Source organism: Frieseomelitta varia, unplaced genomic scaffold (genome assembly GCF_011392965.1).
Source record: "Frieseomelitta varia isolate USP_RPSP 00005682 unplaced genomic scaffold, Fvar_1.2 scaffold_554, whole genome shotgun sequence".
Taxonomy (NCBI): Eukaryota; Metazoa; Arthropoda; class Insecta; order Hymenoptera; family Apidae; genus Frieseomelitta; species Frieseomelitta varia.
Genome location: NW_025110317.1, coordinates 91675 through 107561, shown reverse-complemented (window position 1 = coordinate 107561; position 15887 = coordinate 91675). Strand labels below are relative to the sequence as shown.

General features: G+C 42.1%; 1 protein-coding gene across 2 annotated transcripts; it reads left to right on the top strand.

The window, feature by feature from the left end:
- The first annotated feature begins 499 nt into the window (after positions 1-499).
- LOC122533797 (ras GTPase-activating protein raskol) lies at positions 500-15711 on the top strand. Of its 2 annotated transcripts, XM_043663861.1 has the most exons (10): positions 500-1242; positions 5000-5283; positions 5746-6032; positions 6221-6553; positions 7142-7546; positions 8303-8469; positions 8560-9632; positions 9744-10176; positions 10680-10804; positions 13473-15711. In XM_043663861.1, the coding sequence occupies exons 1-10, from the start codon at positions 1153-1155 to the stop codon at positions 13738-13740; spliced, it is 3465 nt and encodes a 1154-aa protein (XP_043519796.1). In that variant the 5' UTR covers positions 500-1152; the 3' UTR covers positions 13741-15711. The 2 variants fall into 2 exon arrangements, with proteins under 2 accessions (XP_043519796.1, XP_043519795.1); XM_043663860.1 differs by having other exon boundaries at positions 502-1242; positions 8560-10176.
- Positions 15712-15887: the final 176 nt, after the last annotated feature.

The following is a 15887-nucleotide window of genomic DNA, read 5'->3' as shown; positions in this document are numbered from 1 at the left end:
TTTTCGGAAGAAGCTTGTTAAATGATATGGAATAGATGAAATTGCAAGAAAATGTTCATCGACAGTGTGGAAAAATTGTGACAACAGTTCCAGTGTGTCTTTAAAAATATTCAGCGATATTGTTCGAAGAACGAGCAACGAAATTCGCCCCCGCAAATTTCGCAAGTTGAAAGTGCAAGCTAAAGCTGTTAAAAAAGGGAAAAAAAGAAGAAGACAATTAAAACAGCCAGCAAGAACAAAGTGAAATCGCCGCGTCGCCCCCGATTTCCAACGATAACAAAAACGAACGCCGCGAGGTGAACTAATTAATCAGGGCCAGAGGTAGAAATAAAACCGTAAGAAGTGAAGAACTCGGAACGATCGTATCTCATCGGCCGCGAGAGACGAGAAATCACGATCCCTTTTGGGAGGGGGAGGGAAGTAATGAAGGAGAAGAAGGTAATGGAGCAAAAAATCGGAGGGAAAATGGAGCAATAAGAAAAAGAATAGCGCGGAAAGTCGACGATTAAAAAGCCTCGCGGATGAAACCGGCGAGTCACCATCGATAAACATCCAATTTGCAAGAAAATAGGCTTGCAAACGAAAGAACAGTGGTGTCTGTGGCATCTCGCAAGAGAGAGAGAGAGAGAGAAATTAGTCTAGAAATCGTGACTAATAAATACAGAACAAGAAGAAGAAGGTTCGTATCGATCATCTTCCCGTTCGCTGGATTTCCTTATTGACATATATCCGAATAATATTATGTGGTGAGTCAGCCGCGTAATAACTGGTTTATGACAGCCATGTTTACGCGCGAGGTCAGTTTATCAGGAAGTCAGCGATCAGCGCGGATTGACGCGAATCGATAGGATCGATTCTCGTCGGCGAGGTGAGTTTCCAAACAGTCGAAAAAGAACAAACATTTCAAACGGAGAAATCGTGTTCGTCGAAACTTGATGGAACGAGAGTGAAAAAAAAAAAAGAAAGAAAACGAAAGAAAGAGAGAAGAAATGAGTTTGGCGGAAATGCGTATCCTCGATTTCGTGTCCTAAATATCCTCTAAGGGTGACCGATCGAAGAGGGCATAGAACGACGTAGGGTGGAATTCTTTTCCTCCGTTGGAATTCGTGGACCGGGAACATCTGCTGTTGTTTCTCACGCGGCACGATTCGCATGACCAGGAGAAAAATGTGCGTGAAACCGATGGAGGAGAACGAGGAGGACAAGGTTGTCAGCATGATCATCAACTACTTCACTGCTAGGGTAAATATGCGTGGCAGGCTGAACGTGGAGGCAGTGACATTTCTCTCTCTCTCTCTCTCTCTCTCTCTCTCTCTCTCTCTCTCTCTCTCTCTCTCTTGATCTAGGTATGTTTGTAGAAAAATCTGAGTGATATGTTCGCTGTAATACCGAGGAAAGGGAAGCGGTATTTCCGCTTTCGTAAGTCCTAAATAATTTTTAACCACTTGCGCCGGCAACTGGTTTGCGGACCATAACGAGTGACCGAACCGTATACAATAATTCGTCGCTTTCTTTCTCGTTTGAACCCGTCGCTGTGATATCGCTGGATAGAAATTATTACGAAGTAATAAACTTATCGTTTGTTTTGCCTGGGTTAGGTTACATTCAAATAGACTCTGAAAACTGAGAAATAGTTGCAATTTTCAGATTAAAAAAATTCTCCACGCGTGTGGCACGTCATTTCAGCGCAAGAGGAGTTAAAAATAGTCAGCGACTCTTAATACTTGATACTCGTCAAATAGAAGCTGCAGAGATCAGTCGGAGGGAAAAGCATTTACGGATAAATTGAGCAATCTGCAGCTCTGTCTCTTGCAAAGAGAAATTGCAGCTAACAGAGATCGTTCGGAGAAAAAGTCCGAGACGAGTCGGTTGCGGTTACAGAAAAGAGCCGGTGTTTCTTAAGATTGCTATACCCTTATAGCGGAGGCTGCTCATCTTCCGGATAAAGAAAGAAAGAAAGAAAAAAAATTACGCACGTGTCGTCGCCGCCGCTATAATTTTCAATTGAGTGCAGTCTTGTCCGTTCAACGTAAACGTTAGAGATGTTATTCGAAATATTTCTTTCGCGTTCGTCGGTTGATACTTTCGCACAAACAGCTGAACAAATTTATGGCCAACTGATATCCGACGCTAGGATCAGGAAAAGCTAGCGACCTCTCGCATCGCTGAGCGCGTTTCCTAAAACGCGTGAAACACTTGGAATCCTTCCGAGTTGCGCTGGCATCCGGCCAGTTTGTCTTTGTCCCGATGACCCGAACAAAAGCGGTACGAATCACACGTTCAAAAGTGGAGGAAAGTGGAACGTCGGAGGAGGATTTCGTTGAGAAAAATCTGCGAAATTTTTCGTAGCGCCTCTACGTCGACAATTTACGTTACACAGTGCGAAATATCTCCTGCGTGCTTTTGGAAAAATAAAACTTTTGTGTTACTTTATAGTTTAAACTCTTTGCTCGCAGCTCTTAAGCTTTAAAACGAAACCGTGATTCTTTTTTTTTTTTTACAAAGTTACAACAGTTTAAATTGCCGAGAATTTTTCGCATTGACTCGGTTATGCTCTTCGCTTTATACTGTATACGAATTTTGCAATCTACGTCTTTGAAATTTTCTTCTAAATTAATTATAATTTAACACTCTTCTGTCCCTGTTGTAACTTCTTATCAAACTACGTTGCTTGTTCGTGTGATATACTTCTTTTTTACTCATTTCTACTATATTAACATTACTCTTCGATCACTCTTTCTTCCTCGAGAACATTGCAGCTTCGAATTTACACTAAATAGCGAAATACGTATATTTCATTATCATCAGAATTACCAAGTAGTTTGTTTTATGATTTTCCATGAAAATTTTATACATTTGTAACGGTGTAGTTTTCAGCGAAAGTTAGAAGTTTGATTTTTGGGTCCAAGGATCGTTGATCCGGATGTATTAAACACGGTGCCACGATACCTTTCACTCGAGCAATGTCACGAAAGATTCTCGATATCACTCGGCGAGTCAGTCGATGATTTTCACTCGTGGCACGGACGACTTTTGCTAGCGGAACGATTTCTTAGTTGTTCTCTGGCAGATATAAATACATGTAAACTGTCGAGTTGATGTTCCGTGACGAAAGTGGATCAGAATTCTTGCTCAGAATTGAAGAAATGTAAAATTGTTAGAGTGTATAAAAATGCACAGTGTTTTCTTCGCGAGTGTTTTTAATAATATTAAAAAAAATATAATATTTTCAATAATATCTGTGTGTATTGTGACTATTTAATTTTACTGTAGTTTTACGAATGTGGGAATGCGTTTGCGCAGGTGTGATATATACTGATATCTGAAAATACACGGTGCAATCGTGTTTGTAAGATGGTCACTTTGTTGCCAATTGCCATCTCGAGTTATTCAATTTATTCAGTACGAAGGAACTTCGAAATCGATTTCGACTAGCTCGCATCTAATTGATCAAGTCGGCAGCTCAAATTAAGTCCCATCCCCCTTTATCTCTCTTTAAAAGCATTAAAAACATCACTAAACATCCGTAACGTTAGAAATTACATTTTCCCCCAAGCAGACAAAAGAAATTCCACGTTACGCAACGTTGTTCATATTTATAGCCGTGCAGTTTATCCTATCGTTGATCTAAAATCGTCGATAAATTTCATATTTATCCATTGACCTAGATTCCAGATTTTATATTAAATGATTCTTCACTTTGACGTAGAACCGATGGAAGAAAAAAGAAAAAAAAAAGAGAAAAGCTTTTGCCACTGATGAAAAGGTCCTTTCGCGTTAAATGAAACGTAAAAGGCTGCAAGTTTCCCTTTATAGTTCATCTTTTATAGCTTCGGCGCGCTGGCATTAACAAGTTTAGCGACGCAGGGCTACGTGCCAGGCAGATTACCAGAATGCGTTCAACTTTCGAGGAAAGGCACGTTTAACCGAGAACGAGAACCCGTTGAACAGTTATGTCATGCATCAAAGTTGAAGTCACGTCACGTCACCGCGTTCCACCGCCGTCGTTCAATTAATCTTCTTGTAATTAATCTGACGCGGAGAATGTTTGCGCGTTGCGGGTTGTTCGGGACGAACTCGATCGTCGATCGCGATTTAATATCGAAATCGGCTCGCTACGGCGTTTTCAAAAAGCTCAGTTGTCAATGCAGAATGGTTATTAAAGTTATTCAAGTAGAACAACGGCACAAAAGTAATAAGTGTATTATAAACTGTATGAGGAGTATGTGCTTTTGAGAAGAGAAGGTTTTATAATTCAGTGAGTGAGTTCATTTGTGCTGAAAAAAAAAGATTAAAAGACTAGAGATATTATAATAATATTTATAATAATTATATATGTATTATTATTATATATATAATTATAAATATATTTATATTTTGTTATTATTATATATATAATTATAAATATATTTATAATAATTATATGTTTATATATAATATAATTATTTATAATAATTATATTTATATATTTTTATATATTTTATTTATTTATTATTTATATATTTTTATATATTTTATTTTATTTTATATATATTTTATTTATTTGTTATTTATATATTTTTATATATTTTATTTTATTTTATATATATTTTATTTATTTATTATTTATATATTTTTATATTTATGTAATATAATTATAATTATATTATATTTATATAATATAATTATATAATAAATATATTTATAATAATTATTATATTTATATAATATAATTATATAATAAATATATTTATAATAATTATTATATAATAATAGTGAAACCTAGTCGTTTTAACTTTACTGTGTACTTTTATATCTTTTAATTGCACACAAACACAAGCATCACAGTGTGAACTTTTGCACTGCAACTAGCAGTTTTTTATAGTTTCCAACTCGTCACGCGAATGAATGAAATTCCCATTCCAGGATTCGTGTTATGGAATTTCCATAAGCCTCGAGCACTTTCGTTCGTCCAAGGGACACCGTGTGATCATTTCTCTTTCTGTTTGCCTGTTGGCAGAATTTCTTCTCGAAGAGGTCGTTCCGCTCGAACCCGCTGAAGAGGACGAAGAGCGTGACGAAGCTCGAGCGGCAGAAGCAACGGGGCGCCGGGCTTCGCGGTTGCCGTTCACACGAGTCGCTGCTCTGCGGACAGGCGGTGACCTCGATGGACCTCGCGGCCGTGACACCGCTGCATCCGAGCCTGCTTGGCAGACCTCACTGCTTCCAGGTCACACCCAGCACCGGCGGCCCCAAGTATTTCAGTTGCAGGACCGCTCACGAACGGGACCAGTGGTTACACAGGTTGGTACCGTTTCTCCGTCGCCTCTTCTTTTTCTACTTCTTCTTCTTCTTCTTCTTCTTCTTCTTCTTCTTCTTCTTCTTCTTCTTCTTCTTCTTCTTCTTCTTCTTTGCAACTGTTGCTACTTCCTACCCAAGCCAGCTTTCAACTTGCCTCTTAAACGATCGTGGCTGTCAAATTTGTTGCAATTGAACGTTATTATTTGGTTCGATTATTCATTTTTACTTGGCCACGTATGTGTTTCTTGAAATTCCGCGATGCGAGCATAATTTTCTTTATTTGCCACATTGAATTAAATTAGATTCCTTTGTCACAACTGATATTAAAAATTCGTCCCCAAAGAGGTTTATTTATACTCGTTATTCTCGAACGTCATTTTCAACTTCAGACGTGCGATCTCAATTTTTGTCGCCCAGTTTCGTCCAGTTGGACTAATCATTGTACGTTGAATGTTGGACGCACAGCCTGAGGAAATCCGTGCAGCCTGACGCGGAGCAGACACGACGAACGGACAACTCCCTGCAGATCTGGCTGCTCGAGGCGAAGGGCGTGCCGGCGAAGAAACGATACTTCTGCGAGGTCTGTCTGGACAGCACTCTGTACGCGAGAACCACCGCGAAACTGAAGGCCGATCTCTGCTTCTGGGGCGAGCACTTTGATTTCCATCATTTGCCCTCTGTCAACACCATACAGGTGAACCTCTACAGGGAGGCTGACAGAAAGAAGAAGAGGGACAAGAACGTTTTAATCGGTGAGCTTGAAAGGCAAATTAGCGAAGAAATGTGAAAATCACAGAGAGAGAGAGAGAGAGAGAGAGAGAGAGAGATCCTCCCAAGCTTCTTTTACCTTGAGAATTCCATCTCTCTGTTCTGAATTCAATTTCAACGGAGCGAGAATGCGCGTCGATCGTTCGTGAAATCGCTTGAAATTTTCCTGCAGGTTCGGTGAGCATACCGGTGCACAACGTCACGTCTCGTTACCTAACGGAGAAATGGTATACCGTCGTCGGGGATAAAGGCCCTCTGAAGGAGCCTCCAGCGCTCAGGGTGAAATGTCGCTTCCAATCTGTGGACATACTGCCGGTTCAGGTGTACCAGGAGTTCCTGGAGTATTTGAAGACGGATTACGCGAGCTTGTGCGAGAAATTGGAGCCGGTGATCGGTGTCAAAGCGAAGGAGGACATCGCCACCGCTTTGGTCGCCGTCATGCAGCGTGAAAAGAAAGCGCCTCAATTTCTCGCCGACTTGGTGATGATGGATATACACAGAATAGGTGAGTCACGCTGATCTTCTGTACATGTAGAGGAGGAGTAACTCGTCGAATCGAAAGATACGATGATGCAGTAATTTTTATATGTAAATATTAATGTATTATTATTAAAAAGAAAAAATATGTATTAAATCTCAAGAAATTGTCTTCCCTTGAAAAATTCTCGTCTCTTACAACAATAACAACAAAACAGAAAACCGTAGAAATTTGTTTTGTTGAAACAAGAGATAAAGGGTGCTTAGAACTTTCCCCCTTTTTTTTAAGATATCCTTTCTTTATACACTTTAGAGGGTTAACCATTTGCGTTGAGCAACTGATTGCGGACCACAACGAGTGACCAAACCGTATACAATAATTCGTCGCTTTCTTTTTGTACTCGTCGGTATGATATCGCTGGATAGAAATTTATTAAGTAGTAATAAATTTATTATTTGTTTTGCCGGAGTCATACTTAAATATACCGAAAACTGAGAAAATATTGCAATTTTGGAACAAAAAATTCTCGACGTGCGTGGCAGGTCGTTCCAACGCAAGTGGTCAAAGGGGCCAAAGTTCCCTCCCATTTATTAACGGGGAAATGTCGAATTTCAGACGACGAGAGGCTGACGTTTCGAGGAAATTCCCTGGCGACGAAGGCGATGGAGGCTTACCTGAAGTTGACGGGTGATAGGTACCTACAGGAGACGTTGGGGGCCGTTGTAAGGGGGGCGGTGGAGGGTGGCGACTGCGAGGTGGACCCGCTGAAGGTCGCCTCGGTGGCGGCCCTTCACAAGCAGCAACAGAATCTGCGGAACGCTGTGGAGCTCGCCTGGAGCAGGATACTGGCCAGCCACGCTCACTTTCCTCTCGAATTGCGCGAGTGCTTCCGTATATTCCGCGAACGTCTGGCCGACATGGGCCGCGAGGACATCGCCGACAATCTCATCTCCGCGTCCATATTCCTCAGATTCCTCTGCCCGGCTATTCTCAGCCCGTCGCTCTTCAACATTACTCACGGTAAGTCGAAAGACGTCTCAGACGTCGCGATCTGCAAACTCGGTACGTGTATATTGCGCGATTCACTCCGTGGCGATAATACTCGCACAACGAAAACGGTTACACAGCAGAGTGATAAGCAGCGTGTTACTTTTGGGTCGATTTGACGAGAGGGATCGTTTTGTGTTTAGTTTAGAGTATCGATTGATCGGTTAACTGCGGAATTTATTTTTAAGAATCCGTCGCGTAAAGTCATGCACTGACGTCGAGCGCAGTGCAAATGCTCTTCATTGTAAATTTAACAATTTAACTGGTCCAGTGGTTAACTGCGTTCGACGTGTATTTACATCGATCCGAAACTTTATTTAAGCGTCACTCTAAATTTTAAAAATTCCGAATTTCAATGAGAAGTAACGAAAGAAAGTTTGGTTATTCTTTTTAGTACAAAACAATTCGGGGGATAATCAACTCAGTTTGCGAAAGGCAATGCATTGTACGGGAAATATCCAAAAGATATAATCAAAGGAAATAATCAAACTTTTTTTTTTATAAAATACACAGCAGTTTCATTGGTAATATAAATGAAACACACCGCTAAATGACATTTTTATTGCTTCTCATTGAAATTTGGAGTTCTTATAGCAAATGGTAATTTTTTTATTTTACACGACGAGTAGTATACACGTTGAATGCAGTTAACTGGTTGTGAAAGTCGTCAGCGAAACAGTCGTTAGGCCTGAAAATCTCGAAACACACGTGTCGAGTCTCTTTTTCTAGAATACCCGAACGAAAAGGCGGCGAGAAACCTCACCCTCGTGGCGAAAACGCTTCAGACTTTGGCGAACTTCACGAGATTCCAGGGAAAGGAGAATTTCATGGAGTTTATGAACGATCTTCTGGAACGTGAAGCTCAATCCATGAAGAACTTTCTACAGTTAATCAGCGTACGTAAAATAGTTTTTTTTTTTTTTTTTTGTTTTCTTGAGAAATTATAAAATCGACAACTCGTCGGCATCGAAATTGCATTTTTACAGAGCCCCCTGCCAAAGGACGCGCCAGCCAACAACTCGTTGGAGTTCGACGGGTATATCGATCTCGGCAAGCAACTGTCTCTCCTGCACGCGCTGTTGCGCGAAAGTTTTGTCACGATATCTTCGTTTTCCTCGTCACTGCCCCCGTCGAGACTACCAGACATCCTCGAGAGGATCTCCATAGCTTTGGATCAATCGGGCCCGAGCCCAGTGCCCGCTTCTCATCGCTATCCAAACTTGCAGAACAACATATTCCGCTACAACGATCCAACGATCGCGAACAGCAACACCAACCTGTCCGTGTCGGCGACGTCGACGTTGAGCAATCACAGCACGCTGAACGGGACAATCAGAGATAGCAACGAAGTGTTGCAATCGAACACGCTGAGCCACAACAGTTCCCGTAGCCCGAACGTGACCAGGGCCGCGACGCTTCCTCGTAACGCGTACATGCCGAACAACGGGAAGCTACAGCTGCAAATCACCACGGACGATTATCCCTTGGAGCCGCCAGCCTTCGTGTCGCGTTCGCCGACGCCCATGAGGCAACACAGACAATTAGGGTCGAACAGGACGGGCGCAGGGTACAGATTGACAGCCAGCGCGAGCCTGGCGAACGTGAATCACTGCCAGACGCACCCAACGAGTCCCACGAGGTCGGAGAGTCACAGCAATCTGAAAGACTCCAATTACAACATCACCACGTCGCAGATCAACCAAACGAACAACTGCACCATCATATCTCAGCAGCAGCAACAGCAGCAAAACCACAGACACAACATGACGCGATTGCAGAACCTGGACATCCACGACAGGGAGGACAATTACAACCACAACAACTACAACGTCTCGAGATCGACCAGCAGGAACCACTGTAACAAGGAAGATAACGCGAACCAAATGCAACATCAGAACTATAACAACGTCTCGAAGACAACGGTGAACGCGAACGTCGTGGTGAACCCACCGTCGAATCTCACCCTGTCGATTAACCATCAGCCGAACAACAATTACAACAATAGCAAGAACAACACGACTGCCAATGGTAACTTGGACGAGCTGTCCGATCTGTTGAGGTACGCCGACGACGAGGTGTCGGAATCGAAATCACAGAAAGGTTCCCAAATATCAATCTCCCAATTGAGCAATGTTGCCTCGTCCGGTTACCAAAGCTTCGCTGCTTACAGTCAAAGCTCCAGCCCCGTGGATCTCAGCAGCAACAATGCAAACGCGCATATACTCAGCGCGGCACCGTTGGCGTTCGCCAATCCCGTTTACCACATGGAATCGAACCACGGGAGGAACGGGAGGAGAGGCAGCAGTAGCTCCGAGGAGAGGGACGGGAGCGGGGGCGGGGTGGAGGGCGTGAGAGGCGTTGATCTCAGTCCCTCGCCCCCGCCGCAGAATAACGTGAGGAACCTGCAAAGAAATAACCAGAACCAGTGGAGGCAGACCAACCAGACGCACAGGAATAACTCGGAGCAGAATCAGAGTGTCTGTTGCACCAAGTTGAGGAGGAGGCTGTCGTTGGATTCTACGCGAGACCTGTCCGACACCAGTGAAGAAGAGAGCTGCACGACGAGGAGAAGCAAGTCCCGCAGTCATCGAAGCATCGATCAGGTAATGAATTATCGTGTTACGATGTGAATTGTAATTGAGTACGTTGGTTTCCACGATGACGAATAAAATTATGGACAATATAATTTTATTATACAATACGAATTTGCGACACGAGCGGATTTATCCGTCATCCACGAAACCAACACCGGTGGAGATGAAATATTTTCAACTTTGCAGCAGCGATCGAGGCAATGGGACCATAATTCAACTTCCTATATATATGTATATCAAAGAGGAACTTACAATTCTGTTTTAATCCGTCGTAACTCGTACCCGTGTGTGTATAATTACTCGTGACTAGTAACGTGACCTCGTTGTGAATAACAAGTTCCTCTTTTACCGCGCGACTAGTCGCCGTCGCCTTCTTTTTTTTTTTTTTTTTTTTTTTTTTTATTTATTTTATCTCTGTCTCTGTTTTCTCTCCGGCCTCTCTGTCTAACGGAACGCCTCTGTCTGTCCGTGCGTGTCTTGTAACTAACAACGCCACGTCTCTTCGTTTCCAGTACGAAGTGGAAATCGAAAGGCTGCAGAGTAGCGTAGATCGACTGAGGGCCCGGTTAGGCGCAACCGAGGATACCGATATAGACGGCGTTGCACCGGATACCAAGATGAAGAGCATCATCTCCAGGTACTTGATCCTCATTAACGCGGCCGCTAACCCACCGATTGATTCTTTTGCCTGAGTGTGATCACCTCCCCCTCATCACCATGACGACTACCACTTTTCTTCTCTTGCGTTTCACTCGGAAACCCTTCCGTCTCATCATCTCAGTCACGTCGGTTCTCTCTTCTCTTCCATCTCCTCTCTCTCTCTCTCTCTCTCTTTTTTTCTCTCCTCACTTCTTCATCGCGACCGTCTTTTCTCCGCGCGAGAAGACCGAATGGTTATCCGTGGAGAGATACTGTCGATCGTTCGTTCGATGGTTTCTTCGTCGTCTCGAGTCTCTTTTTTCGGAGACGCGTGACTCTCTCAGCAAGAGATTCGTGAAACGCGATCTCTCCACGTGGCAGGCAGAGTTGAGTCGAAAGTTAATTTGGAAAAAGAGCAGCCGAGTCGCATATGTAATTTAATTTGTTCAAAAGCAGTCGTTTGCCAATTTTTAATTTTTTACCGATCGGACGTTGCCGCTAATTATCTCATTGTGAGCGTTTCTGTAGAATTTTTCTTGTAGATGTATACGACTGTTGATACGTACATACGTTTTATTCTCCAAAAATATTTCACGTTATTTGAATCTCTGTGTTGTTCTTCGTTTAATTTGTTTGTTGTTTTATTTATCGTTCGTTTGTGGTCGTTTTCCTTAACAAGATGTTTAATGCGAAATACAAAGTACTCGATTCTCACGATCTTGTCTACCTTTTTTGCCGCCAAGTTAAATTCAGCTCCGTCTGCCAAGAATATTAAACCGGTCGAAAGAGAAAGATCAAATTATATACTATGCGTAAAGAACAAAACCGAGCCAGGAAGAAAAAAAAAAAAAAGAAAAAAGACATGTCCTTGCATTGTCGAGGTAGTAAAGACGAACGAGAAAAGAATAAAGAGCGTAGTAAAAGAAACTACCACTCGAACACGGTTACTTAATCTCGAAATAATGTATGTTTAATTGATTGTGTGTTCCTGTGCATTCTATCCGCTGCATTTGGTATACTCTGGCTTGATCTGGACCTTGGTGTAAGAGTCAATTATATTTCTAAGCTTCTTACATTTTTACATCACATGTTTTTTAGCGTTTTTTAAATTCATATATATGTATATACATATATATTTATATATATTTATGTATCTCGTGTCCTCCACACCTTGGTTTTATTAGACACGCGCTGAACTATTTTCTCTCTCTCTCTCTCTCTCTCTCTCTTTCTGTACGCATTTTCAAAAGAGCAATTCGATACCAACGAGGTTCGAAAGTTTGTGACCACCTGATTTATATACATACTTATACTATATTGTATTTATACTTGTACTCATTGTCAGAAAATATCACTGTTCGATTAACCAGCTTTCTTCACCCTGCGTGTTTTATACTTACATCACTGTCCAAAAAAAAAAAAAAAGAAAGAAGAAAGAAAAAACATTATTTCAGTCAGCCACATAATACTTCACCAAGTCTCTCGATATCCGACACCGACAGCTTTCACACACGCCTCTCTGATCATGCGTTCGTTTCTGTTCCACGTGTGCACGGTTCACGTTCTGCAAACCACTCTGACTTTTGCGCGTAGCTTTTGTTGCTACGTTGCGCGGGAAATGTTCACGATAGTTCTCTGAACTAGTGTCCTCTTAAAATTTATCGCGAGTCTTTTCTGCTAGATTCACGTTTTTTTTTTTTTTTTATTAAATATTTCGACAGATGGAAGTGAATCTGCGTTTAGTTGAAACATTCGTTTTATTCAGTTATTTAATTTAGAGTGCTTTCAGGTCACTCAGGTGTACGATGAAGACAATTTTTCATCATCATTAGCACAATTACGCTCTTCGCTGTATCCTTTTCATGCAGTTCAGTAACTATTAACAATGTCTAACAAAGATTATTCGATAATCAATTAACGCTACGCTAATTAGTCAATAATTGATTTTAATTATGTTTAATATTGAAAATTTAACGTGATAGTGATTGTCCTGAACATTTTCTCCCCACATTCTTGTACCTACTCACACACAAACTCGACAACGATGGCCACAATTCGCAGAAGCAGGCAGGCCCCTCGCTTCTTTGACCGAATAAAAGCTCTCATAGCCCACTGCATTGATTGATCGTTCTTTTTTTGGTTGTTCGAGCGTATGATATTTTGCACCAGACACACACACTGCTGCTTCCTTTGACTTTCGTTTCCGGAGTATTCATTGGTGTTCTTTTCTTGGACATGTGCATTGTGGTACGCTTGGATCCTCTTAAGCCACCCTGCGAAGTCTCTCTTTCTTTCTTACGTCTCACACGGCGATAGCACAAAAAGAAAAACAAAAAAGACAAAAGAAAATTGTAATCGAAAATTCGATAGACGGAAAGCATCGAGAGAGTTCTCAGGGGAAACTCAGTTCCATGTGTGCTCAGAACCATCGCGAAGCAATCTTTTAGAAAAAAAAGAAAAAAAAAAAAGAAAACGCTATTTCAAAAAACGAAAGCTTCAAATTAAAAGAAGAAGAAAATGTCTAATATCCGAAATATCTGCCAAGAAGGGAGAAAAAGAGATTGCTCCGCGGTGAAAGTCCGCGACGTGGATCGCGAAGATTCCAAGTATAAACCACGAGACACAGGTAGGAACGAGCTAAACGGACGATCGTTTGATTATTCTAGGTTAATCTCCGTGGAGGAGGAGCTACGGCGCGAACAGCAGAAGATGTCGGCTGCGTTGTCGTACAAGCAGCGCGTGATCGACGCGCAGGAGCAGCAAATAGCCGCTTTGGACGCCGCGAATTCGCGTCTAATGACGTCAAACACAAAACTGTTGTCCGCATTGAGCACCCTGAAGCAACGATACAAGTCCAGCCAGTCGAGCAGCGAGGCGGCTGCGCTACTGCAGAACATCGCTGATATCGGCGAGCTGAAAAGCTCGTCTTGTTAGAACGGACAGAGGGGGAGAGAGAGGGAGAGAGAGAGAGAGACAGAGAGGAGAAAATCATGCAAGCAACGCTCATCTGGAGGCGTCCGTTGGTTTCCGCGTAAGGCGAGCATCTCGGACGAACATCCGGTGAACATCAGCGTAGAACTCGAAGGATCGCGAGACGAAGCACGAGGTGTGTGGTGTCCCTCTGAACCTGAGGACAAACCTGAGGATGAATCCGACAATCTCGAGGATGGCTCGATCGACGAGACGATCTCTCATTGCCTGAACGTGAAAGAGGAGACACCGAGAAGAAGACTATCCCGGTTTGCTCTTTGGCTCGTCCGAGTCGAGTCGAGTCGAGTCGAGTGTCGTCTCCTCGCTTAGGAACGCAAAGAGAAGGAGAGGAGCAACGCGAGCAAAAAGAGAACAAAGAGAGAAAGATCGCGTGCGTGAACGTGTGAAAGGCGTGCGAAAATAGAGGCTACCTAGTGGATAAAATAGGCAAAACGGTTTTAAGTAGATAATTTACGTCGAGTTTCGTGTGACACGTCGTTGTAGCGTTTAGGATTGTTTGTCGGCCGTGTCTGGGCGGGAGACACGAATCTCGCGAGACACGAGGCTGACGAAAGTCGACGGACCTCAGACTGCTTCAGCTCGTTCCCTTATACGATGACTTTCCTTCGTTCGAGTCGAACGAGTCGGAAAGTCAATGGCGTTTACGCAGGAAACTGAAGCGTCTTTCGTTCGACGGAACAGCAAAACACGGTCCATCGATTCGTTCGGCAATGCATCTAAACGAGAGATAAATAGGACGAGACACGAGGCCCCTGCTAGACGCCGAACCATGTTGTATCTCTTCTTTCGTTTCACTCTCTGCTATATTTTCTTTTCTTTTTTTTTTTTTTTTTTTTTTTTTTTTTTTTTTTTNTTTTTTGTTATTCGTTTTGCATTCGTGTCACAACATGCATGCACAAACGCTGTCATAACGCGCGAGGAAGACTTCGACATCGATGCGAAATCGTCCCATCGATGTTTCGTTGAGAAATTTGCGCGAATGTATTTTGCGTCTTAGTCGTCGTAGTGGGAAACGTTATCCGGCCTGGTTACGAGTTCTCGACACGAGTTGTTTGATTTTTAAAGTACAGCCGAGTGTTTCAAGTTTCAAGTGCCAAGAAGTAGTAAAAATTCAATGAAATTGACGGTTCGTTGGCGAGAATATATCTTTGAATGCATCGTTTTACGCTGACACGACCGATTAGTACGTTTTCGTTAAATTTTGAAGAGACTAGGAAATATTAGATACTAGGCGATATATATATATATATATGTGCGTGTGTGTGTATATACATTTCAAAGTTCTTCCTTTTATAAGAAAACGTGCTCGAATCGACGATTTCTCTAAATATCGTCGAGGAGGTCTGAACTCTCACGAGACACGGTGACATAATTTAATGCTCAACTGACAAGAACAACTTTGCTAATAAACCGACTTCTCTTAAGGTGTGTGTTCACAACGTTTTTAGACATTTCCACTGTATTCAGAATTTCATTGACGCCACGTAAATTAATACACGGAACATCTCGACTGATTACTTACTCTGATAACTCTACATAACAAATTGAACTTATGCACGAAAGTACTTCTCGAAAAGTTTTATACCGCGATATACATATATATGCATTTAAATGACTCGCTGTATACATACATAGAGCTACGTAACAATTTCTAAACAGTTAACACTTTAGACAGCGATCTGTTGATTTATAGCGACTTGACCAATCCGTAGTGTTTTTACACATTGTAAAACCGTCTTTCTACATTTTTTAAACTTTTATTTGATATCGTTGTATCTTACCAGCATGTTGCCACGCTGCTACCACTAATTATATTAATCTAAAGTGGCTGTACTTTGAAAATAAATAATTCGAGGACTCGCGTATCCGCTGGGATTCGTTTCCAGAAATTCTCAAGGCGAGAATACGATTCAACAAATCGAACAACGATTAAAAGTAAAAACTTTGCGCGTTGTATGTATAACACTATTAACGGCGTTTGACACACCAACGTGCAACATCCTCAAGCACACCGAATCATTCTTCAGGACCTTGTAAATGTGTGTATATTTTTCTAATTTAATTGCACCGCGCGTTTTTTTTTTTTTTTT

Coding starts and splice junctions, on each gene's coding strand:
- LOC122533797 (XM_043663860.1), top strand. CDS start 1,153: ATGACCAGGAGAAAAATGTGCGTGAAACCGATGGAGGAGAACGAGGAG. Junction 1,243..4,999: donor TCAACTACTTCACTGCTAGG/GTAAATATGCGT, acceptor GCCTGTTGGCAG/AATTTCTTCTCGAAGAGGTC. Junction 5,284..5,745: donor CGGGACCAGTGGTTACACAG/GTTGGTACCGTT, acceptor TTGGACGCACAG/CCTGAGGAAATCCGTGCAGC.